At 48.9% G+C, this 23,445-nt stretch overlaps 3 protein-coding genes across 9 annotated transcripts; 2 read left to right on the top strand and 1 right to left on the bottom strand.

Moving 5' to 3' along the window:
- Positions 1 to 51: 51 nt before the first annotated feature.
- On the top strand, positions 52 to 16,805 carry itgb4 (integrin, beta 4). 5 transcript variants are annotated; one of them, XM_077626172.1, is made up of 44 exons: positions 52 to 789; positions 2,690 to 2,768; positions 3,428 to 3,545; positions 4,878 to 4,963; positions 5,158 to 5,240; positions 5,362 to 5,463; positions 5,545 to 5,749; positions 5,822 to 5,918; positions 5,991 to 6,162; positions 6,408 to 6,671; positions 6,761 to 6,850; positions 7,022 to 7,144; positions 7,286 to 7,453; positions 7,524 to 7,600; positions 7,707 to 7,915; positions 8,004 to 8,107; positions 8,238 to 8,333; positions 8,521 to 8,656; positions 8,739 to 8,864; positions 8,954 to 9,072; positions 9,231 to 9,264; positions 9,339 to 9,533; positions 9,670 to 9,773; positions 9,863 to 9,921; positions 10,064 to 10,087; positions 10,161 to 10,309; positions 10,445 to 10,624; positions 10,710 to 10,858; positions 10,972 to 11,179; positions 11,266 to 11,580; positions 11,677 to 11,852; positions 11,992 to 12,172; positions 12,268 to 12,405; positions 12,668 to 12,850; positions 12,928 to 13,056; positions 13,181 to 13,339; positions 13,401 to 13,553; positions 13,814 to 13,948; positions 14,330 to 14,488; positions 14,569 to 14,757; positions 14,835 to 14,990; positions 15,075 to 15,239; positions 15,367 to 15,486; positions 15,658 to 16,805. In XM_077626172.1, exons 4-44 carry the CDS (start codon positions 4,891 to 4,893, stop codon positions 15,789 to 15,791), a joined length of 5,838 nt encoding a protein of 1,945 aa, XP_077482298.1. In that variant the 5' UTR covers positions 52 to 789; positions 2,690 to 2,768; positions 3,428 to 3,545; positions 4,878 to 4,890; the 3' UTR covers positions 15,792 to 16,805. The 5 variants fall into 5 exon arrangements, with proteins under 5 accessions (XP_077482298.1, XP_077482302.1, XP_077482299.1 ...); XM_077626176.1 differs by lacking the exon at positions 13,814 to 13,948 and having other exon boundaries at positions 112 to 789; XM_077626173.1 differs by lacking the exon at positions 3,428 to 3,545 and having other exon boundaries at positions 112 to 789.
- On the bottom strand, positions 16,686 to 20,233 carry LOC144092985 (butyrophilin subfamily 3 member A1). Its single transcript, XM_077626198.1, has 10 exons — positions 20,045 to 20,233; positions 19,438 to 19,563; positions 19,269 to 19,367; positions 19,070 to 19,177; positions 18,839 to 18,991; positions 18,579 to 18,719; positions 18,299 to 18,350; positions 18,194 to 18,220; positions 18,005 to 18,031; positions 16,686 to 17,849 (listed from the first exon to the last, which is right to left on the bottom strand). The coding sequence occupies exons 2-10, from the start codon at positions 19,498 to 19,500 to the stop codon at positions 17,281 to 17,283; spliced, it is 1,239 nt and encodes a 412-aa protein (XP_077482324.1). The 5' UTR covers positions 19,501 to 19,563; positions 20,045 to 20,233; the 3' UTR covers positions 16,686 to 17,280.
- Positions 19,394 to 23,433, top strand: LOC144092984 (uncharacterized). 3 transcript variants are annotated; one of them, XM_077626197.1, is made up of 18 exons: positions 19,394 to 19,586; positions 19,803 to 19,875; positions 20,690 to 20,793; positions 20,923 to 21,027; positions 21,157 to 21,232; positions 21,295 to 21,451; positions 21,509 to 21,554; positions 21,627 to 21,685; positions 21,786 to 21,821; positions 21,916 to 21,968; positions 22,049 to 22,181; positions 22,320 to 22,528; positions 22,593 to 22,638; positions 22,708 to 22,773; positions 22,839 to 22,898; positions 23,049 to 23,134; positions 23,205 to 23,293; positions 23,367 to 23,433. In XM_077626197.1, exons 3-18 carry the CDS (start codon positions 20,757 to 20,759, stop codon positions 23,399 to 23,401), a joined length of 1,293 nt encoding a protein of 430 aa, XP_077482323.1. In that variant the 5' UTR covers positions 19,394 to 19,586; positions 19,803 to 19,875; positions 20,690 to 20,756; the 3' UTR covers positions 23,402 to 23,433. The 3 variants fall into 3 exon arrangements, with proteins under 3 accessions (XP_077482323.1, XP_077482322.1, XP_077482321.1); XM_077626196.1 differs by lacking the exons at positions 19,394 to 19,586; positions 19,803 to 19,875 and adding an exon at positions 19,996 to 20,561; XM_077626195.1 differs by lacking the exons at positions 19,394 to 19,586; positions 19,803 to 19,875 and adding an exon at positions 19,997 to 20,561 and having other exon boundaries at positions 20,652 to 20,793.
- The last annotated feature ends 12 nt before the right edge of the window (positions 23,434 to 23,445 follow it).

The following is a 23,445-nucleotide window of genomic DNA, read 5'->3' on the forward strand; positions in this document are numbered from 1 at the left end:
TTCCCGGGGCAAACGGTAACAAAAAATGTTGATAAAATGAAAGTATATTTCTTGTGTGGGCCAACTTGATCTTAGGCCACTGTGCATTTAAAGGTGCGCCACTTGTTATTTCCTGTAATATTCTTTATGGATGTTTGCGGTCAAATAAATTGCGTCGCCGATTAGATTTGGGTGTCACGCTTTTGATCACTGATTAGCTCGACGTTTGGTCACGGGGACAAACAATGGCTGCCACGTGGACGCAAGTCGATGTAATCCAACACTTGGCATTAATTCTGCTCCTTTTTTTCCTCCCACCTTTTTTGCCAATTGTTGCAGCCGCGTGACATTTGCAATGCAGCGCCCAAATGCATATATTAAATAATTTAAAAAAATAAACTAACCATTATTAGGCACCCGGTTTTAAATGAGTTTAAAATTCAGTCATGCCATTGTGTGTATTTTTGGAATGCCATTATTATTGTTCAGTGTTTTTGACATTTATCGTGCAAATTTTCGCCCGCAGCCGTTTTAATTAATTAAATTATTTTGGGGGGCGTCAGAGTCGGGGTGGTGCATTCAACACCGAATGAATTCGCTGTTCCAAAAGGGCAGCGTGTTTTTTTTTCTCATGTAAATTAGTGCAGTGGGCTCAGAGCGAGAGTGAGAGTGAGAGTGGGGAGAGAACGGCCGCATGCCAAACTAGAAACAAACTCTTTTTAGCTCTGTACTTTTCCTATAGTTTGTTTGAAGGACGCAAGCCTGGAGACTTGGATGCCTCCGCTTCACCTGGACAACAACATCTTCACTGTAAGTAACACACGACATGTTTGCATTCATAATTTGGAATTGATTAGCCTCTTTGAAAATGTTGAGGTGTTCAATTGTGACTTTGCAACAATGCATAAGGATGTTCAGTCCCATTTCCATTTGAATGAATGGGTCCTACATATAAATTTAAAATCTTGGGAAAAAATTGTTGATACTATAGTTGCCTTTTAGGTCCTGGTCATGTTGTGTAGTGCGCACCAAGTGTTCAATAAATCTGCCAAGAAAATGAATTTTTCAGACGACTACTTCCAAATAGGGTTCTAAATGAGTTCATTTACGGAATTCCTTCCCTTCAAAGGTGGGCTATCATTCTTATTGATAGTAAAATTCCAAACAATGCACATCACAGGCTCCCTGGGAACTCTTGTAAATGAGGAATATAAACATGTCGTCGTCTTAGATTCCTTCAAGAGGAAGCCAATTTGATGTCATTAGTCTTTTGGCTTTCTTTGACCGTGAAAAAGCGCCGTTGGGACCAAAGTGTCACTTGCAAAGCAAAAATAAAAGAAAGGAAAGGGAGGAGGAAGATGAGTATGTGGCTCCAGAATGTTCCTCCCCCGCCCCCCGAGGAAGAACCACGCTTTTGTAGTCAACCCGATCTGGTTGCTAGGGGCAGGACTTTTTGTATGCCACTGTTCATTCCCAATGGCCATTGTGCTATGTACAGTGGAAAAAGAAAAGGCTCGTCTCGCCTCGGCCGTGTTTAATCGGCCTTGCAAACTTTTTCTTTCGTACTACATTTGAGCTGGAAGTCATTGCTAGCGAGGCTTAGTCAGACACTGCTACAATGTGGTGGCAGGGGAAGAACAAGTGTTTTTTTCCCCCAAAGAGGAAATAAATGAGACTTCTGGTGGTGTGCTTTAGTAAACGCCCGTGCAATATGTGTACGAACAAGCAAGCATCCAGAAGTGACACAACATGCACTTAGTCATCCCCATTGGAGCAATCTGTCCTCTTCGTCAGATTGACTGAAAATAAGTGAGCTATCTGAAGAGTGAGTGGCCGGCCACGTGAATCATTCCCTGTCCGTCTCCTTCCGGCAATAAACCTTGTGAAAGCACCTCCATTCATCGCATCAAATTAGCGGTTTAACAAATGAGGCAATGAGCTCTGAGTTGTTTATATCAGCTTTAAATTGAGCCATTAAATATGTTGGTTTTGCAATACGCCACTCACAGCATTCTTCCTAAAACCTTCAAACAGCTCAGAGGAATGGCGTCAACATCTTGAGTCGTTTCGTCATTGCCATTTTACATATTTGCTTATTGGAGGTGGTATATAATTCATCTTTATGAGCTGGCCGGGAGTTTCACAATAATGATAGAATGTATGACTCATTTCACCTTTTATAAAATGCTCTCTTAAGAATTTTGTACAACCTATAGGAAATATCACTGGTCGGGAAGGTAGAAAACAAAAACATCTCGTTGGCGTGACACCAAACCTAAAGTCTTTCTGGTTCTAGGAAACTCTGGCATGACCAAGCCTTGATAGCAAATATATACCTTCATATTGGATTATTTAGTCTTTGATTTTACATACACGTGGGTAGCGGGACAGCATTATTAAAAAAGAAAAATGCACACTTTTTTCCCAGAAACATTGTATTGGCAAAGCCGGGATTTAAAATTGCTTTTGGAAAGCAAAAAAATGGCATTGCCACAACACTACTTTTTTCCTTTGATTGATATTTGGCCCGAGATCAGAAGTTAGATGACAAAAATTCAACTTTCATGTTTCTCCTTGTAGAGAATTTTTTTAGGGTCGCTGCGATTCATAATTTAGCAAAGTTACTTTTTCCCCGAGATAAAAAAATGACATTTAGAAGTTATGGCCAAGGGCCCCAAGTCTCAAAAGTTGTCTTTTTTCTCATTTGCAGCATTTGCGTTGAGGGAAAACTCCATCCTGGTTGGCGTAGTCTTATCGGACCTTTGGGCCCTTGACACGGCGTGTAGTAGGTAAGCGCCTTTGTAAACGGAGCACTTGAGGATTGAGTGTCACGTTCCCTGGGCGGCCCACGTGCCGGCCGGGCCACTGGCGGCAGAGTGGAGTTACGAGGCCGTTGTGTTCATATCAAATATTTGTGGCGAGTGGAAATGGGGGCAAGGAGGAGGCAACATTCCCACAATGGCCCCAAGGCAGAGTTCAGCTCCGTGAGCCACTCCCGAGAGCTTGGGAGGAGGCCATTAAAGGAGGGGCCGAGCCTAGCCTAGCCCCCGCGCTCAAGCCCGCACAGGTAACGTCTGTCGGAGTGGAATGTGGGAGAGGTGGGGGGATTTGAGCTTTTAACAGGGTGTGGAAGGTGGGAGTTGACTTGGATGTCCTTTCTCCTCACCTGGAATGGGAGTGTGCGCATGTGTGTGTGTGTGTGTGTGCGGGCTCTGAACTTGAAGGAGGGAACAAGTCACATTGGCTCACTTACTCAAGATCGCTTTACCTACCACACACTGGCCTGTCTTGCGTTTCTGGGCAATTCCGTCAATATTTGAACACAAAGAACTGGGCAGGAAGAAAAGACGCAAAACTCTGAAGCAAAGAACTCTTTGCTCTATGCTGGCAAGGTTTTTTTTTGTTTTTGTTGTTGTTAGGATTTGAAGATTTCTCTGGTCTCCGATAGGTGGATGAACAATTCTCCAAGTCTGGGCTCGTGAATGCCAAATAGGATCCGCCTGGGGGGTTTTCTGCTTAATTATTGTTGGACTGTTGAACTCGGACTGCTGTGAGGTCAGAAGCAGGTTTGTTGATGTCTTTATGTTCTCTTTATGGTCATTAATTAACCCAGGTTTTTAAATTGCCAGCGATGCTCTTCATTCTCCTCGTGCATACTTTGGGCTGACCAAAGTTCTTAATGAGCTGATACGATCTTGAAGTATCGACTATATTTTTTAAACTCAATTTTATATCCAAAAAGTCCGCCATCATTATGGTAAGCAGCTTTAAATTACATAGTATTTAAATCACTGCAATTAAATGCAGGAAGACAAAAAAACCCTACTTAAATAAACTAAATTGTATTAAAAATATATACTTCACTGGAGTCTAAAATATATAATTTATACCACTGCAAAGTTCATCTTTTAACTTTGTGACCCATCCCCCCCCCACCTAAATTAATCCCCATTTTGATTGAGATGAAAACATTAAAATGCAATTGGCCTCTGAATAAATAAAAGAAAAATGAAATTAAAAAACAGCATCGATAGTAAGATTCTAAGTCAAGCCAGGATGGCATGAAAAATGCTTTTAGTGCATGCAGTGTCAGATTGCTTTGGGTTTTTTCCAGGTGCGACGCAGTACTAGCTCCAGGCTAATCTTTTCTTTTCACCCGATTGAGTTACTTTCATGTCCAAGTTCCAACCAAACGTAGCTGTGATGTTTCACGGTGGCGTCGCTCGTCGCCTCATTTTTGTCTGCGGCGATCATGCTCACATATTTCTTCATCTATTTACCCAAACGCCTCTAATCATGACCTCTGCGCGCTAATATAGCTCGGTTTACCGCAAGAATAACACATTGGTTATAAAAAAATGCTTTGCCCGCACATATTTCTGTGATTGATAGTTATGTTTTGTAGGAAAGTCCTATCGTGGTCAATGATTTACGGGACACACACACAAGGTAGTACACACCTGTGGTCAGCTCACACTCACAGGGAAGTGTTAGGGTGTCTTTCCCATGTGTTTACAGGCGGCTTTTTTGGGTCTGTTTCTCACTCGCTGGAGAAATTCTTCTTTGAAACGCTGAATCATCTCTGAACAAATTGCCCTTCTTGTAATCGGCCATTTATTTGACTTTTCAAGTCACTTGTCATTAGCGGCGTGAAGTGTAGAAGGTAAATATTTCAGTACCGATGCTAGTACGAAGCGCAAAACTTTGTATAATAGAAAACTAAGTGTTTGTGCCAAAACATGCTTATCTTTAAAACCGTATGTTAATGTGTATTTTAGATTTTTCTAAGTGCAGGTGTTTCAAGTCCTCTCTTCCTCAGTTTTCTTTCTAAGAACAACAGTGTTTTTTTTGGGCAGCATTATTTTAGCATTGCTTTTTTGTGTGTGTTTGCGTTTCAGGGGCAGGAAGGCGATGGAGAGATGGACATTACATCTCTCAGTTGGGCTTTTGCTCCTTCTCACCACTTTCTCCTCCTACACTGAAGGTACTGCATTTGTGGTGTCTGATCACCTTCTGAATTCTTTGCAGGTCTTAATTGCCAAATTCCCTGGGCCCAGATTTTGTTTTGAGAAGGCACCAGGATGACTTTCGTTCTCGGTTTCTCTTTTGGAATAGATGCGTCCTCTTTGTGCTCTGTGGCTGTCTAACGGTCCGCCCATTTTCCTTTTCTCTCCACAGCCAACTATTGCTTTGACAGCAGATCCAAGACCTGCTCGGAATGCCTGCAGGCCGGAACGGGCTGCGCTTACTGTCCCGAAGAGGTTAGAGCAACTCTTAATGTTTTCAGTGCGGTGGCAATATGCAAAAAAAAGAAAGCCACGACGGTCGTATTTTCTTACATTCTGAGTGAAAACATGGTCAAATGACTGTCCACTTGTTCAGACCTTCAATGGACCTCGCTGCGACCTGCACGCAAACATCCTGGCTCAGGGCTGCAGCGCCGGCGCCATAATCGTAGCCCAAAGCGCCATGAAGATCGAAAGAGTACGTTCTTTCGGATCGTATTTTTTCTCTCTTCTCCGAAAGGCCGTTTAGCTCACAACGCTCTTCCCGCTCGCTCTGCAGAACCAACAGATTGACATCCGAAGGGCCCAGTCGCAGGTGTCCCCGCAGCAGATGAGCATGTCTTTTCTGCCAGGGGAGGAGAAGATGGTGGACGTGGAAGTTTTCGCACCCACCAAAGGCCCCTTGGATCTCTACATCCTCATGGACTTCTCCAACTCCATGGAAGACGATTTGGACAACTTGAAGAGGATGGGCCAGGAGCTGGGTGAGCGTCTCTCTCGCCAGCGTTGGTCGGGATGGCATGTGTCCGCCGTGCCATAACGTTGTCATCTAACAGCGTCGCTGGTGAAGAAGCTGTCGGACGACTACACCATCGGTTTCGGGAAGTTTGTGGACAAAGTGATCGAGCCCCAAACCGACATGAGGCCCGAGAAGTAAGATGCAATTGACGTTTTCCAAAACCTGAGCGTGTTCTGACGGTGCCGCGGTACGTCCCTTCCTTCCAGACTTGCCAAACCGTGGCCCAATAGCGACCCGCCGTTCTCTTTCGAAAACGTCATCAAGCTGACCAACGACTTGAACTTCTTTACGGACGAGCTACAGAAGGAAAGAATCTCCGGCAACTTGGACGCCCCCGAGGGAGGCTTCGACGCCATCCTCCAGGCTGCAGTCTGCGGGGTAAACGCGCCTCCACATTGACACTCCGCCAAAGCTACCACTTTGTTCTACGGTGGACTGATTGATTTCTTTTTTTGTAACCTCATTTAACAACATGAGCTTTTATGGCCGCGTGAAAATGATTTGAAAGTCACGATTTTAACGCAAGCAAACCAAAGTTTTAGCTATCTGCGTACGGCAGTGAAAAGCATGGGCAATTTCCATCTGAGCCCGTTTTTTTTTGCATTCAACCGTTCTATCGCCAGGATAAGATCGGCTGGCGCGAACAAAGCACCCACCTGCTGGTTTTCTCAACCGAGTCGGCCTTCCACTACGAGGCCGACGGCGCCAACGTGCTGTCGGGCATCCTCCCCCGCAACGACGAGAAGTGCCACCTGGACGCCGAAGGGCGATACGAAAAGCACACCTCCCAGGATTACCCCTCCATCCCCACTCTGGTCCGCCTGCTGGGCAAACACAACATCATTCCCGTCTTTGCCGTCACCAACCACTCGTACACGTACTACAAGGTGGGCGCTCGGTTCACGCGACGGCGCTTTACGCCGCGCCTTTGACGACGAGCGGCATTAACCGGACGGCCCGGTTGTCGACCTTGCAGAAACTCCAAACGTATTTCCCCATCGGCGAGGTGGGCCTGCTGCAAGAGGACTCCTCCAACATCCTGCAAGTCATGGAGAATGCCTTTAAGGTAAAAAGTTACAACTGGAGCCCATCAATAACATTTTATGGATTTATTGTCCTACACCTAGTCGTAATGGAGGCACATATTTTCTTGATTCTCCTCCAGACGACTCAAGTTAACATTAATTATAGGGACTCGTGCGATTTTTTTTAAACTGCCCCTCTCCCCTTACTTCAGAGTATCCGTTCAAAGATGAGCATTCGGGCAGAAGACCGACCCAAAGCTTTCGAGGCTCAGTTCCTGTCCACCGCCGGAAAGGTCGCAGAATACGGAGCCTTTGATTTCAAGCCGGGCGCCATCGTAAGCCACCAAACTCCCTAAAACCCGCACGTTGGTTTGAAATTTTGAAGTGGCGAGCTCCATAGGGCCGATACTTGAGTTGAGCGGCTCGCGGGTCAAAGTCACGCTAACCCTTGGAAATGTTTTTGCCCGCTTGTTCAGGGAAAATTCAAGTTGCGTCTCAAAGCCCAGAGGACCATCGACGAGTCGCCGGTCTGCAAGATGGACGTGGACGAAAAAGAGGGAAGGATAAGAATTAAACCGACCACCTTTGGCTCGGCCGTCAACGTTGACGCCAGAGTGCTGTGTCCCACTTGCGACTGCGAGAAGGTACCGTAGAGGCCGGTTGGCCTCCTCGGCCAAGACTCGCTCCTTTTATTCTACCGTCTTTGTCCTCCAGACGGGCGTCCGGAACGCGCCCAGATGCCATGGAAACGGAGACCTGGTGTGTGGGAAATGTCAGTGCCACGATGGCTGGTGAGAAGAAAAAAAAATGCAAATGTGCCCTTTTTTTGTGGGTTTTGAAAGCCGACTTACAGCTCATGTCACTTTGTCTTTATCTTTGTTTTTTCTTCTTCTTCAGGTTGAGCACATTCTGTAACTGTTCGGCCAGCGCTTCGGCCCTGGACACCGGCCTGTGTATCGGTCCGGGATCGACGGAACCTTGTTCGGGTCGCGGGGATTGCCTGGAATGCGGAACTTGCGTCTGTTACAAACCTGACCAGTTTGAAGGACCCTACTGCCAGTACGATCGAACCCAGTGTCAGCGATTCGGCGGCTTCCTTTGCAATGGTATCGCCCACATCTCCCGTTCGAGACCGTACGCTCGCTAAGCCGTCGGTCGCTATTAATTCTCCTTTTTTGTTTTAAACCAAATTAGATCGCGGCTCCTGCGTCATGGGTCGCTGCGTGTGTTCTGAGGGCTGGGAGGGAAATGCCTGTCAGTGTCCCAAGAGCAACCAAACCTGTCTGGACAGCAACGGGGTCGGTACAAGTAGTATTTTCACATCTACCGTTACGGTGCTTTGCCTGATCGTCATCGCCTTATCGGCAGTTACCCACGTGTTGGCATCCCTATTTTTCTCCCCTGTCTTACCCTTTTTCTCCATTTTAGGGTGTGTGCAATGGACGTGGAAAATGCCTTTGTGGCCTTTGCCAGTGTTCAGAATCTGGTTTTGAAATGTCATCCACCTGTGAGCCAAATTTCCAGGTATCTAGCTAGCATGTATCAATTTGAAGAAGAAAAAAAAACAATTCATGTGTTTTTGCAGAGTGATTTGAAAGATTACAATTTATAAAATGCACATTCGGTTGTTATGGGAAAAAAATCATTAAAGATTGTGTGCAGGTATATAAAGAAAGTTTTTAAATCCTTAACCTTGTCCATTTTTGGCCAGGCCACCACGCTGGGGGTGTGCGAGGCTACGCGGAGCTGCGCTCAGTGTCAGGCTTGGAAGACCGGAGAGAAGAAGAACAAGGAGGAGTGTGCCAAGTGTTCCTTCAGAGTCACCATGGTGGATGAATTAAAAGAAGGTGGCGGAAACCATTCTGGTCTTAACTTTAGGGTTGTACCAGCATCGACATGGCCAATACAAGGATGTGCTTGTGTTTTCAGCCGACAAGGTGCTTCACAAATGCACTTTCCGAGATGAAGAAGACGACTGCACGTACCACTACACGGTGGAAAACTCCAAACTTTCCGCCTCTAAAGATTTGGAGGTCCAGGTTCTCAAGAAGAAAGGTATCATGCTTTCTTTCAACCAAAAAAAAACAAATGTTACATCAGCTCAACAGAAAGGTTTTTATCTTTCTTTTTCTTTTTCTTTTCAGATTGTCCAGCTGCCAGCCTTCTGTGGCTGCTCCCTCTCCTCTTGTTCCTCTTGTTACTGCTGGCACTTTTGCTGCTCTGCTGCTGGAAATACTGTGCCTGCTGCAAAACCTGCTGCCAGGTAGGAAAGTCATTGAGCCCAGTCACTCAAATCCATCAATAAGAGATGAAGTCCTGGGGAGTCTGCATTGAAATTCTTTACGTTTACTCGGTGATGAAGACAGCCTTGGTCAAATGAGCACGAAACTAAACGTCTTTTGATTGTGTCCCTTTCTCAAGAGCTGCCTGGCCCTGCTACCTTGCTGCAGGAAAGGTATGAGCGCCAATCCTTTTCATTTGTAACTTAGGCCTAACGCCGATGAATTGGCCCGTTGGCTTTCTCTTTAGGCCGCACGGTCGGATTCAAGGAGGACGAGTATCTTCTCCGCCACTCGCTGCTCACGTCGGACCATCTGGACACGCCCATGGTGAGGGCGGGCCCTCTCAAAGGGACCGACGTGGTCCGCTGGAAGGTGACGGATAACGTGCACCGAAGTCCCAACCACCCCCAGGCATTGATCAAGCCCAACCCTAAAGAAACCAGTGAGTACATGGCGTCTTTGAAGACGGCGTAACGTAAAGCGTCCAAGCGTCTGTCTCATTTTTGAAATCTCATTATACTTGTATAGATTTGAATGACAATAATAGCATTCAATTCATTTGTGCCTTCCTTTTGTAGTTGAGTATCCCATTTCGCTGCGGGTCAACAGGACCTTTTCCGAGAACTTGTCTCGCCCGGACTCCAGAGATGCAGAACAGCTTCGTAAAGAAGTAGCAGATAATGTAAAATGACCTATTTTCTTTCTTTTTTTATTCGTGCGGACGGATGTATGTGATACTCACTGAGGTCTGTATTTGCTTTTTTCCTTTAGCTTAACGAGGTCTACAAACAAATTCCCGGGGCCCAGAAAATCCAGAAAACCTCCTTTAGGTAAGCTTTGAAATTCAATGAGTATCATGGGTAGACACATTTAAAAAAAAAAACAGTATTGGCATCAGTCAGGTGTCGAGGGGCCCAATATGGTGTCAGTCCAATGCTAGTTTTAATCAGCTACCTGTGCTTTTTGTTGCAGAACACAGAGAAATGCAGGGAAAAGGTAACATCCAACATTATATCCAAGTTTAAAAGGACGCAAACTTGAAATTCCGGACTCTATTTTTGCCCTTCAGGCAGGACTACACCATCTCGGACACTATCCTGTCCGCGTCCCGCAGCAGCTACCCGGAAATTGTCAAGATGACTGAGAGAAATGTCCAATCGGGACGCTTCCACGAGCTGAAAGTGTTGCCCGGCTACTACACTGTTGCAACAGACAGGGGTGCGACGGATGTTTTCTTTCTCCAGCTACCCTATTTCTTCAAATAAATATTAGCCCCAACATGTTGTCGCTTTGTCGTAGAGGACCCGTATTTGTTTTTCCCCACAAATCGAACTGGCTTGTTTTCCTCCTCAGAGGCTACGGGCGCTATCGAATTCCAAGAGGGCGTGGAGTCGCTGGACGTTCACGTGCCCCTCTTCACCAAAGATGAAGACGACGACAAGAAGCAGCTCCTGGTGGAGGCCACCGACGTGCCGCTGGGCATTGCCCAAATTGGAAAACGTTTGGTGAACATCACCATCATCAAAGAACATGGTCAGGGAAAAAAAAAAGAAGGAAGGAAAGCATTCCCTTTCATTTGCCCGTGGCACTAAGCACGCCTTGTACCTCTTCTCCCCAGCCGCCAGCATCTTCTCCTTCCTCCAGCCGGCCTACACCTACAGTAGACACGACGGCGTGGCCAATATTCCCATCGGCCGAGAGATCGTGGAGGACGGACGCACGCAAGTCTCCTACCGTACGCGAGATCTGACGGCCAAGGATAAAAAGGTGACCACTGCCTTCCACTTGCAGTCATTTTTCGTATGAAACGTCAAAGACATGCATTCAATTTTCCTCTCCGCAACTCCATCGACCAAATGTATGTTATCTGTATATTTTAGGACTACGTGACTGTGGATGGAGACCTGACTTACGGTCCCGGCGAGACTCAGAAGACCGTTCCGGTTCGTCTGCTGGAACTCGGCGAGAAGGACGCCCTCTTGGGCGACAGACAAGTCAAGCAGTTCGTCATGGACCTCAGTAACCCGCGACAGGGCGCCAAGCTCGGGCGCTACCCTAGGACGACCGTCACGATCGCCGATCCGCCAGGTACCGAGGGTCCAGAACGGAGGGCTTCTTTAGACCGCACCAGGCCGCACGACTGACTCTCCGCCGCTTTTTTCCCTGTTAACCAGAGCCCAGCGCTATTATGTTCAAGAGAGGCACCCAAAGCTTCACCACTGCTGATCCAACTTACAGCATCCCCGTGGTGCGCACTCGCAACCAGGACGGCCCGGCCACCGTGAAATGGCGCACAATGAACGACCATTTGGACCTTTTCGGCACTTTGAAATTTAACCCCGGAGAGACGGAGAAGACTATCGTGATTGACCCCAGAAGTCACCCCGTTTTGGCTGAGCCTGACAGCTTCCACTTGGAGCTCCTGGAGCCAAGTAGCAATGCCACCGTGGGAGAAAGGAAAACCACCGTCGTCAATGTCGTGGAAGGAGGTCGGTCGTGGTCCGCTCCGTATCGTAGGTAGAATTTCCCTGCGCGTGGCGTGGACATGTGGTTTACGCGACTTTGTTTTTCACTACTTTGTGTAGGCCCAAGGTCTCCCACGTTAGCCCCCCCGATGCAGCAGAAAGGCTACGTGTCTCCCAAAAATACCATGCACGGTGGTCGCCTTCTGGCACCGGGAAACCTCAAGGCCAAGGCAACCGGATCCAGGAGCATCCGCCTCAACTGGGACCCACCGGCCGGAAACCCCGTGGGGTATAAGGTACAGCAAATCTCCATACGGCGATGTATCGCCACTGTCTCATTGTAGAAGATCGTAGATTGAACTCCATGCGGTGAGATAGTAGTCATCTCGAGCCTTGTTTTGTAAATCGTTGGATATCCGGGGTCTTGAATTTTAGGTCAAGTACTGGATCTACGGCGACCCAGAGAAAGATGCTCAGGTCTTGGACGTTAAAACTCCTCACACCGATCTGACCAATCTGTACCCCTACTGCGACTACGAGATGCGAGTGTCGGCCTACAACGCGTCGGGAAACGGCAACGAGACCGACGTCGTCGCTTGTCAGACTCTGGAGGACGGTAACCACCCATTTGTTTGGTCTTCGGCGATACCGGATGGCCACGGTCGTCGTGAGCGCGGTAATAATAATATGCCACGGATCCGTTTTGCGCAGTGCCCGGTGAACCGGGTCGACTCGCCTTCAACGTCATCAGCCCCACGGTCACTCAGATCAGTTGGGCCGAGCCGGCGGAGACCAACGGTAACATCACGGCTTACGAGGTCATCTACACCCCCATCGACGACGATATGAGTAAGAGAACCGCCAAAGAGCACGACGTTAGCACGCGGTAATCCCAAACGGTGGCGCTAGCTCATATCTAGGAGGTTTGTAACGGTCATATGTGATTAGGTATTCGAGTGAGACATAGTTTTGTAGCAAATTTGTTCGGTAGACCCCAAAATGACGAACCATACCGAATTGTTGTTTGATACCGTTTGGGTTCACCGAGTGAGATTTTTGTTTGGGTGCGGACGACGGTATTATCTTGTGTATGTGCTCTTTTCCTATACAGAGCAAATGGGGGCAGCAAAGAAGGTGAAGATCGACAACCCGAAGAAACGAATGCTCTTGATTGAGAATCTGGTGAATGCCCAGACCTATCAGTACAAGGTCCGCGCCAAGAATAGCGTGGGCTGGGGCCCCTACCGGGACGCCACCATCAACTTGGCGTCGCAGCCGACCAGACCTCTGTCCAGTGAGTGGCCGAGTCGCCATCCTCTCCCGGGGCATTTCCCGCCGGCTAAACGCGGGCTCCCTCTCTCCGTCTTCCAGTTCCCATCATTCCGGACGTCCCGATCGTGGACGCCGAAGCGGGAGACGAGTATGACAGTTACCTGATGTACAGCAACGAGGTGCTGAAGTCTCCCGCGAGCTCCAAGACGCCCAGCGTGTCTGGCGATGGTGCGTGTCTTTTTTAAAATGGCTGCTGTATTTGTATTATTCCCCTGGCATAATTGCAGAGGAGGAGAATCCTAAGTGGTGACATTCTCCTGACGACCTTGGCTCCCGTCTCCCTGTTTGACAGATTACATGACGAACGGAAAGTGGGACCAGAACTTCCTTTTCCCGGGCGGTTCCGCCACACGCAACTTGTCCTCCTCCTCCTCGCCGATGTCCTCTTTTAACTCCAACTACAGAGGCGGCTCCTTTAACACGGAAAACACCACCACCCACTACATTTCAGGTCGGAACGAGGGTGCCCACGCTTCAGTAGAGTGGTACGGTAACTCCTCTCTCCCTAACAGGAAGCCCTCTCAGAACCGATATGATGGGCGGAGTCGGCGGAATGCACACGTCGGACGTGGTGATGAGGAAGCGCTCGGAGAGAAGTTACGGGGAAGAAAACATACGGGACTCCATCGTCATGGGAGACCTATCCCACAAGTTTGCGGAAATAGGTAACGGTAGGAGTGGCGGAATATCCGGATGGATCCGTACGCTAGAGGTTGAATGCATTTAAGCGCATGGGCCAGCGTCTTGGAATTGGATGCACGTGAACATGCTTGTGGTGGTGGTGGTAGTGGTGGTGGCTGCGGTGCGGATCAGGCTGAGAAAGTGGATCCGTGGGAGCTACGCTGACTATGGCTCTCTGTCTCTCTGTCTCTGTTTCCGTTTGGGCTGTCGTCGTCCTCCTCTTTTCCCCGCACCGCGCCCTCAGGTGTGTACGGCTTGCCGGGGTGGCAGAGTCACTCTCACGGCCAGTTGGGCTACAATCCGTCCGGGGGTCCCAGGGCTAGGACGCAGTCTTCCGAGGTCAATGAAGCCCTGTATGACCTGGAAAGGGTGCTTCAGGGTAAGTGTGCTGCACGCCTAGCGTGAGGGCTGCTTTTTATTCTTTAGCCTCCTTTTGGAGGACAACGCATAACGTGGTGGGATGCCATAGAGTGCAGTGGTCAGCTGCTGAGAAAATGCATTATTCTGCCAATATCGACCCAAAGCAAGCATCCAAGTGCATTTTCCCCCAGAAATGCCATCTTCTAGCTTGCATGAAACGGGGACGTTTTTACATTGCCTCCAATGTAAGATAGGGTCTCCAAGCCAGCCTCCGGTGGCAAACTCCGGTACTGCATGGTTGGATCTCATTGTGTTTTGCCCGAGCCCGCTTAGTGTAGTACGTACCTACTTGCACGCTTGCAAAAGCCACCCTCACCCACCTCACAATGTTTCCTTTCAGAGGCGAGACTTAGCCCCGGGGTCCCCGGGATCCCCGACACCCCCAGCCGCCTGGTGTTTTCGGCTCTAGGTCCCACCGCCTTGAAAGTCAGTTGGCAGGAGCCCCGTTGCGAGAGGGACATCTTGGGTTACTCGGTGGCGTACCAGCCGCTCAACGGAGGTGAGAGAGGTCATCGAACGGGCGGCTCTGCCACGCCTCGGTTCGCCCGTTGACTGTGTGGCGTGGCTTTTTTGGGCTAGGCGAAACCAAGCGCGTCAACGTGACCAACCCGGCGGACAACTCGGTGATCATCCGGGACCTTCTGCCCAACCACTCCTACCTGTTTAAGGTGAAGGCCCAGAGCCAAGAGGGCTGGGGTCCCGAGAGAGAGGGCGTCATCACCATCGAGTCGGCCGTGGATCCGCGGAGCCCACTGAGTCCCATGCCAGGTTCCTCCCCCGCCGCGCCTCGTGACGGCCCGTCCGGCGGGAACGCTCTCGTGATCGCCCCCCTCGTTTGACGGCAGGCTCCCCGTTCACCCTGAGCACCCCCAGCGCGCCGGGTCCCCTGGTCTTCACGGCGCTCAGCCCCGATTCGCTGCAGCTCAGCTGGGAAAAACCTAGGAAGCCCAACGGAGACATTCTAGGCTACGTGGTCACCTGCGAGCAGCTGCACGGAGGAGGTGATCCGGAGACCCTTCTTTTTAGATCAGATGAAACTTTTGCCTTGATTTTCCTAACTTCTCTCGCTCGCCGTTTTTGTCCAGCGGACACGCGTACCTTCCAAGTCGGCGGCGATGGCGCCGAGACCCGTCTGACCGTCCCCAACTTGACGGAGAACATCCCGTACAAGTTCAAAGTCCAGGCTCAGACCACTCTGGGTTTCGGCCCCGAGAGGGAGGGGATCATCACCATCGAGTCTCAGGACGGAGGTACGGGAAAGAAAATACTCTAAATGAAAGTTGGTCGTCGGAAAACATTGCCTTGAAATATCTTCTTCCATCATCATCGGATGTTGCAGCGCACTCATCTTTTTTTTAATCCTCATTTTATCGGCAGGGGCTTTGTCTCAATTTCAAAATCAATCCATGACAAGGAGGGAAGTTTTCAACATGCCGAGTGACATGGGCACCATGAGCAGCATCTCGCGCACCATGATCAACGACCCCTTCTTCTCAGGTACGGATGGCCGCCGGCGCTGGCTGGATTTTTGGATCTGAACCCACTCAATTCTAGCGCTGGATTAGAAAATCTTGAGCAATATTTCCTTCTTTGGGAAATCGCGGTAACACGACGGCCGCTCAATATATGCCTGCGAGCTATTCCAACCTTTTTGTTTTTCTCCAACAGACGGCATGACGACGACGACCACGCAGCACATGGAAAGCAGCGGCATGATGACCCGCCAAGTCACCAAGGAAGTGGTGCAGAGGAGCGTCATGGGCGGTACCGCCGTCAGCCAAAAAATGTTTTACGACTCCTAAAGTCAGACGCGCTACGCCTGCTAGTGGCCCAAATATTTCACATTCTCTTTTAAAAAGAGTCCGAGAGCTCATGTACAGTATGTGTCGACAAAAACGCCAGAGACGGCGCTACCAAAACAAAAGGAAAAAAAACGAGACATCATAGTGGTCCAACAAAGGGGAGAAAGGCGTTTTGTCGCGTCTGTTACAAACTTTGATCACTCGTTCCTTCTCCCCCGCTTTCAATTCATTCGCGACACAACACATAACACACACACACGCGTACGTGCACACAAACAGGCAGATAATCTGGCTGCACTTAATCCTCAACGACACGACACCCTTGCCGCATTGATTAGCCTGTATCATATTTCAGGACAATGTCACATGCACATTTACTGGTGGTGTTGCACCGATACTGAGACAAAAAATCCCAAAATGGTAGGCGTGACAGACATCCAATCGTGCGTCCAGTCATTCTTCCGCGCTGTATGTAATCGGACAATGCCGGTGTCGGGAAAGTTATCAGGGCGGAGCCTAAAAATGGTATCGGTGCAACACCACGCTTACAAAACCACATTCGTTTTACTGAATGATTTGCCTCAAGTGCTTTAATTTTGAATGTCAAAAGGCAAATTAGGTTTATGGAATTGAGTCGTACAAACGTGCCAAATACTATAGTCGCTTCTTTAAGCAATTCTGTGCAACAACTGCTGTATTTGCTCCTAAGTGTTTGATTTTATTTTTTTATGATATATATACGTAGTACTTAATACTGATGTGTTTTTGTTGGAATGCATTAACTGGGATTCCATAGAAGACAAATTGTATATTTGCTTCAGTGCACAAATATAGTCAATTTGTATCGCATGGTCATAATATATTTCTGCTTTTGCAACAACAAAATTTCATACGTTGGGTTTGACATGAATGGGATTTTTTTTTTAATCGCATCAAAACATACAAAAATGCGCTTGCCATTGTATTTTCTGTTTGTCCCATCTATTGCACTTAATAAACGTAGATCATAATTTATTGCCTTAGCTGTATTTATTGAAGAAGGCAAAAGGCATTCAGGAAAAAAAATACTGCACGTGCAAGCGAAGCGAAATTGAAATATCGCCAGCTTTAGAATGAAGCACAATGACACTTTTGTATTTTGCCTTTTGTCAGCATGTTTCTAAGTAGCAAAGAAAAAAACAGACTATTCAAACATTACCGTTAAACAATCTAAGCCCTTTTTTTTTCCATTGCTACATTGCGCTCTGAAGGATCAAAACATTAGTGAGCCTTTTCCTTCTTGCTATTCACCCGCCTCATCCTCCATTATGAGGTGGAAAATAAATTTTAAAAAAGTCCTTATGGCACAATTTGGAACTATTTCCAAGTCAATGGAGGCGTTTCATTTCAAGCGGTCTGTTTGTCGCCCTCTTGTGGCATCTTTCAGCCGTGAGATAAAAAAAAAAAACGTAATGCCGTCCGTCCCTTTCTCCCAGCGTCTATCGTTAGGTTAATTCCAAAGGCACGGGCCGGGACAGAGGCAGCGTTGTTTGAGTCCCGCCGGCCGGATGGCCAGACCCCGGAGCAGCTCCACCGTCCCAAAGACGGGGACCAGCTCCTCGGTGAAGCGCTCGTTGAAGGTGTAGACGTGGGAGCGCTTGTCCACGTCGTAGAAGGACAACTGGCCCCGCTCGTAGTCCAGGTACACGCCCACTTTGGCCGGCGCCAGGCTCGGGGGCAGCGAGGTGGCCGGCACGCTCAGGGCTTTCAGATCTCCGCCCCGCTCCAGGCGCAGGGTCAGGTAGCCCGCGCCGGAGTCCAGGGGGCGGAAACCGCGGCGGGGCGCCGAGGCCTTGGCCACGCCCAGCCGCCAGTCCCGACGGCCCACCTCCACCTCCCAGTAGTGGCGTCCCGAGGCGAAGCCCGGGCGACCGGCGGCGCACCACCAGCCGTCGAAACGGCCCTCACCGCGCGGGACGTCCGGGGGCGGGGGCGGGGCCGGGGCGCAGCGCATGCTCCTTCCGTCGCCGGAGATTAAGAGTTGGGGGTTGGCCGAGTCCGGGTCCAGCGTCACGTCCTCTGCGGTGTCCCAAAAAGAAATTCTCAATCAATTGGACATTGGGTTTTAGATTTTTCTTTCTTTCCCTTAATTAGTTGTATCTCAGCATATCGTAACTTGATGTGGAATTACGTTGTAATCGTTATGGCGTATAATATGAGAGAATGCAACATACCGGATGCCTCACAGATCCAGTTCCACACTGAAGAGAAAAAAAAAGACAAACACCATTATGACTCAATTCAATCATTGTCTCCAATGTCTTGTTCTTTGTTACGGCCGAATATACTTGAATGAGTGCCAAATGATCAAATGGGAGCACAATTAGCAGTGGCTTTCACACTCGTCTACAGCTTCCACTTACCACCGTGCGGGATGTAGTGGACGGCGTCTGAAAAGAGGGGACATGGTTTCAGTTTTTCAGTTTTTCAGTTGGGCTCCTGCAATGGGTCGGTGGAAGATATCTCACCTATGTTCTGGTTCCTCTGTTTTCTGACCAGCCATTCCTTGGTCACGTCCTCCTAAAGGAAGGACAGAGCAAAGTGGGTGAAAATATCATATGAAGCCATTGTCATTGGATTCAATTCAAAATGGCCACCCGCTGTATCCTTTTGGGACATTCGTTCCTTGGTAAGACTGACACAATGTTTTTATCGTTTCAGTTTTCAAGGACATGATTTGACGTCTTTTTGGAACCCGGCTGGCGCGTTGTCACGTCCTTTGGCTTTTAAGAAGAGCCGCAAACAGACCTTGACGGGCCCGTCGGCGTCCAGCGCCACCAGCAGGAGCAGCTCCAAAGCCAGGAGCAAGTTGGGCAAGTGGCCTCTCTTCCACTGGAACTCCAGATCATCCAGCATCATGAGCACCGGTTCGCCGGGCCAAACGCCGGCCTTCCCAGAGAAAGAGAGAGAGAGAGAGGGGAAAAGGAGAGCCACGTTCACTCACTGGAGGCTCTGGGGTTGATCCTAATCATCTGGATGGGATCAACGTGGGGAACGTGGCACCTCACCTGAGTCCTGTTTCTCATTTCCCGCGTCCAGTCCATGATGATCCTCTTGTGGGGTCCCATTTCACACTCCCCCCCGGCTTCCAGGATGCAGAGGAGCTGACCTTTCCAGTCCAGCTTCTCCGACTTCTCCAGCTGGGACGGGCTCGTTTTTGCCTACGGGAAGAAGCCTTGGTCAGAGCGCGGCTGGCTTGAAAATGACGGAGTCCCGCCCGCAATATTTGCCCGGCGTACCTGCACTTTGTTCTCCAGCACGGCGGCCCACTCCACAATGAAGTCCCGACACAAGGCGGGCGGCCAGACGTCCTGGCCGGCCCAAATGTGCTGCAGGACGTTGGACCTCTAAAAGAAAGGAAAGGCAACGAACGGCACGGAACGTTAAAAGGAAGGTGATTTCCAAATATAGTCAAAGTGCAAAGTCGCCTGCCGCCACCTGGCAAATTTTGCTGACTTCTCGGGCCAGCTCCATAATAAATAACTGACTCTCCAACAGCGGCTCTTTTTTTTCCAGCTTCACTCTCTTGCGGGATTCCTGGCGAAAGAAGCGGACCGACGTGGATGAATGGGGCTCTCCAATGGCGGGCGCTTGGTCGAGTACTTACCTTCAGACGGTTCTTGAGTCTTTTGGCTGGTTCAATTAAGAACTGAAGGCATTCCTTCATCATTCTGGCGGTGGAAGGAAAGCCCGATTCCAATACTAGATGAAGTGGATAAAAGAGGACTCACACCTGCACAAGCCAAAGGATAAAAAGTACATTTAAAAAGTACATTTAAAATTACATTAAAAATGTAAATGGAGGTGAAAATAATCATGAATTGGACAAACAACATTTTTAATCCTAAATTAATAGAAGAAAATTTCGAAAATCTACTCACAGACCCCTAAAATTCTAGAAAATCTTTTCAATAAGTAACTGGTCAAAGTAATATCATTTGATAGTTATGTTCACATTTGAATCTTTTGCAGGTGCCCGCGAGAGAGCTGGGAACATGCGAGATTAGAGGAAATCCAGGATTATCGCTCGTGTGCCGTTGCCCAGGTAACTAACTAACTAACTACTAGTGACTTTCTTATTTCGACGCAAAAAAACCCAAACATGTTTAATTCAATTGCCAGCTAACGCCCATCGACGCGGACAGCCGCTGTAAAAAGATTCCAAAAGAATCATTTGCGAGTGCGGTAGTAGGAAGTTTGCAATTTGGACGTACCTTGAAGAGGAAAAAGTGTCCGTTCCCTCGGAACAATGTTGCCCTCGCGTTTGCTCCTAATTTGTCCAAGTTTAGCGCATCCCGAGGAGACTCGATGAGCACTGGCTACTGCGACAAAAGCCACTCACTGAGCCAGAGGGCGAGCACTTTGGCTTTATCCTCCCTGCTTGACGTTGGCGCATAATGACCGCTTGAGGGCGCTGCCCCTGTCATAGTCAACTCTCATTTTGTTTTCAACAAGCCGAGGTCAAAAGTGACTTACCTGTCATCTTTTCTCATTTTTCTTTATCTTATGTTTTACAACCCTTTGAACCGCTGATAGTCAAACTGGTTCGGGCGTCTAGCTGTGTCAATGGCATGCAAGTCATCAGGCATTTTCGCTTGTCCTATTTCTGATTTGGACTCATTTTGCATGTATGAGTTTATCGACTCTCATTGAAGACGATTGGCGTCTAATTTCTTTGACGGGAGATCAACGGTCGACGCTGGATTTTCAATTTTCAAGCAGGTTTTGAACGTACGTACGATCGGAAGAGGTCTTTGAACGCACCGCGCTCGTTCATAGACCAACACTGAACTGAGCGACTGCCACCGCATTTCTTTTCAGTGACGAAAACTCGTCAAGGCAACTTTGAATTTTCACAGACTATGTCAAAGGTTTCCGGAGCCGGCCCAAATGAAGAGTGAGTTCTGAATGTTTTGGTGACAACTGATGGCACCCAGAGATCCACTTGTCAGCGCCCTTAAAGGTAACGACGTCGGGGAGGGATTTCGTTCAAGCGTGACCCCCTTTCCCATGTCCCCTTTTTCCTGACCCCTTTCGCATTTCCCCTTTTCCTGACCTCTTTCTTCCCCCTTGCCTTCCCCGTTCCTCGCAGCCTGCTTGTTGAACCTGCAGCCGTTCGAGGCGGTGACGGACAGCAACCCTCACCTGTCCAACTGCTGTCAGCTTCTCGAGTTGATCTTCAGGAAAGGACTTCAACGTGAGTGCTGCTCTTACTTCTATTTTGCAATTGCCCACAGAAGTCCATGCAAATCACAGAGGAGGCATACATTTAACAGAAGTTCCCCCCATCTTCCAATGTCACTCTTTATTGATGCTTTGTTTCCAGAACCCGTCCTCAGCCTGGTTCGGCGAGACTACTGGCAATGTTTTGAACAGCTCCTCCGCCAAGATACGTGCGGCAGGTACGCTCGTGAACCGGCGGAACGTGGACCCCCGACTAATGCCGACCCGCCTTTGCGGGCAGGTGGCACGGCTTGGCGCGCGCCGTGGAAGAGGTCAAAGCTTGCAAAAAGACGCTCTCGGCCCAAGGCCGAGGCCGGCAGCTGATCCGGTTGGCTCTGGGCCGCGGGGCCTTGCCGGGCTTCGTCGCTCACCTCCTGCACACGCCTTCCGTCTTGGAGGTCAGAAAAGCAAGCTCCCGTCAATGTTAAATTATGAACGATTGTGTCCCCTTTCAGTGGTACAGCCCAGCCGTCTCCATCTTCAGAAACCAAGAGTTTTTAGGTGAATATTTCAAGGAAGGCAGGCCCGAGCCCCAAATCCAATCTTAATTGCGGGGTGCGTCTGCTTCTTCAGAACCGTTCATGTCTCTGCTGCTGGTTCTCTCTCACGTGGAGTTCAAACTTGACTTGCAGGTCAGAGCTGTTTTCAAAATGTCGCCGCTTGTCGTTTGACAGTCAATTTACGGGGCCGCCGAGGGAATCGGCTCGCTCACAAAACTATGTCTTTTCGTAGAATTGCAGTTTTTTGGACGAGAGCTGGCTTTTACCGGTAAAAAAAAACGCAGTCGCCGGGACCACATCGTCCGTTCCGATTCCGTTCATCGGCGACCGGTCTGACGAAACGATTGCCGTTTTTGGGCCAGGTGTGCGAGACCTACCAAGTGGTGCCTTGCCGACAGACGGGGATGGTGTTGAGGTTTGTGCTTTTGTTTTGTCCGGGCTTGCCTTTGAACGACGGCTTTGGAAGAGCTCTCCCCCTGCCTGGGTTTTTCCCAGCTACCTGGGCGGCCGCGTTTTCCTGCGGGACACCGTAGCCGGCGGCCAGGCGGACGCCGACGGCTTCGTCCGCCACGGCGACGTCATCGACGAGATCAACGGCATCTGCCTGAGGAATCCCAAGAACGGCCAGGTAGGGAAAAGCCATGCCGTGGATGTCTGCACTTTATGGTGAAGCTTTACAAAGTGTCATTTTACTACGTGTATAATGACAATAAAGGCATTCCATTGTGATTCACTAAAGGTTAGCAACGGTCCATGTGTTTCACAGGCAGATTTTATTCTGTCACGGCTGAAAGGCTGCCCGCTGTCCATCCGCGTGGTGCGTTGGAGGGCCCCGGATGGGACCGTCTATGCTCCTCTGGTCAAAAGTTTGCGGGCGCTCAAGACGGAGAACCCCGGCCTGGACCTGGGCCCCGCCCCTTCCCGCCGGCTGCCCTCCACAACGCCCCCTCCGACACAGCTTCTCAAAGAGGGAAGGCAAGTCAATGCGTGGGCAAACACACCAATCAAACGTGTCCATCATTGCATCTCCCATTGACAGGATTGTATACATTGTCCAGTTCATGGGGGCAAAAAACATCAGTGTGGTAAGTCCTCCTTTGTTTCATGCTCAACCGTCGCAGAGGTTGGACCGATTGGAATTCTTCTATTTTTAGCTGGGGACAAAGGAGTTGTTGCAGTCTGCTATTTCACACGTGTTGCAGGAAAACCAGCCGAGCAAGGTTAGCACTGTAAGAGAGCACTTGTCCCTATTGATTGAAACCACAAAGCGCCCTTTATTCCACAGGAAGTGCTTTTAGACCTACAGGAAACACACTTAACGTGCACAGAAAGCAATAGCAAAGCGGTGAGTGTCCACATTTTGCAGTTATTCCTATTATTGGACTCCTGTGCAGTATTCTCAGATATGTTCCCAACAAAATGTGGCTCCAATTAAACCATTTTTTCTCAATACGCCAGTGGATACCAGAATGTAAAAGCTTTGTTTTTTTTGTAGTTGCTATGCGAACATCACTATCCAGATGTATCCTGCGTGGGGCGATACGCTCAACCAGATGGCACCATGTTGGGATTTTGCGTCATGTAAGTACGACACCGATTGTACATTTAACTGGTCACAGTTAATTAAATTCGAGCACGGTGTCCTTCTCAGAAACCGATCACCCGAAACAAAAAGCTTCAGTTGCGTGGTGCTCAAAGCCGCCAATTCCGAGGAGTGCGAAGCTATCGTTTGGCATGTGGGTAAGTTTATTCTCAACATCTGCCTGGAGCCATAGTTAAAAATAAAATAAAAAACTAAACTTTTGTCTTGCAGCCACTGGTTTCAAGCACACAGAGTGGTTTGTATAAAATTGTTGTCAATAAAAATAAGTCAAATTTGAGTGCATGGTCCA

The sequence above is a fragment of the Stigmatopora argus genome, chromosome 18, assembly GCF_051989625.1.
Source record: "Stigmatopora argus isolate UIUO_Sarg chromosome 18, RoL_Sarg_1.0, whole genome shotgun sequence".
Taxonomy (NCBI): Eukaryota; Metazoa; Chordata; class Actinopteri; order Syngnathiformes; family Syngnathidae; genus Stigmatopora; species Stigmatopora argus.

Coding starts and splice junctions, on each gene's coding strand:
- itgb4 (XM_077626172.1), top strand. CDS start 4,891: ATGGAGAGATGGACATTACATCTCTCAGTTGGGCTTTTGCTCCTTCTC. Junction 7,145..7,285: donor ATTTCAAGCCGGGCGCCATC/GTAAGCCACCAA, acceptor CCGCTTGTTCAG/GGAAAATTCAAGTTGCGTCT. Junction 7,454..7,523: donor CCACTTGCGACTGCGAGAAG/GTACCGTAGAGG, acceptor TTTGTCCTCCAG/ACGGGCGTCCGGAACGCGCC.
- LOC144092985 (XM_077626198.1), bottom strand. CDS start 19,500: ATGATGAAGGAATGCCTTCAGTTCTTAATTGAACCAGCCAAAAGACTC. Junction 18,992..19,069: donor TGCTGGAGAACAAAGTGCAG/GTACGCCGGGCA, acceptor TTCTTCCCGTAG/GCAAAAACGAGCCCGTCCCA. Junction 18,221..18,298: donor ACAGAGGAACCAGAACATAG/GTGAGATATCTT, acceptor CCCTCTTTTCAG/ACGCCGTCCACTACATCCCG.
- LOC144092984 (XM_077626197.1), top strand. CDS start 20,757: ATGGCACCCAGAGATCCACTTGTCAGCGCCCTTAAAG. Junction 21,233..21,294: donor CGCCAAGATACGTGCGGCAG/GTACGCTCGTGA, acceptor CTTTGCGGGCAG/GTGGCACGGCTTGGCGCGCG. Junction 21,686..21,785: donor AGTTCAAACTTGACTTGCAG/GTCAGAGCTGTT, acceptor GTCTTTTCGTAG/AATTGCAGTTTTTTGGACGA.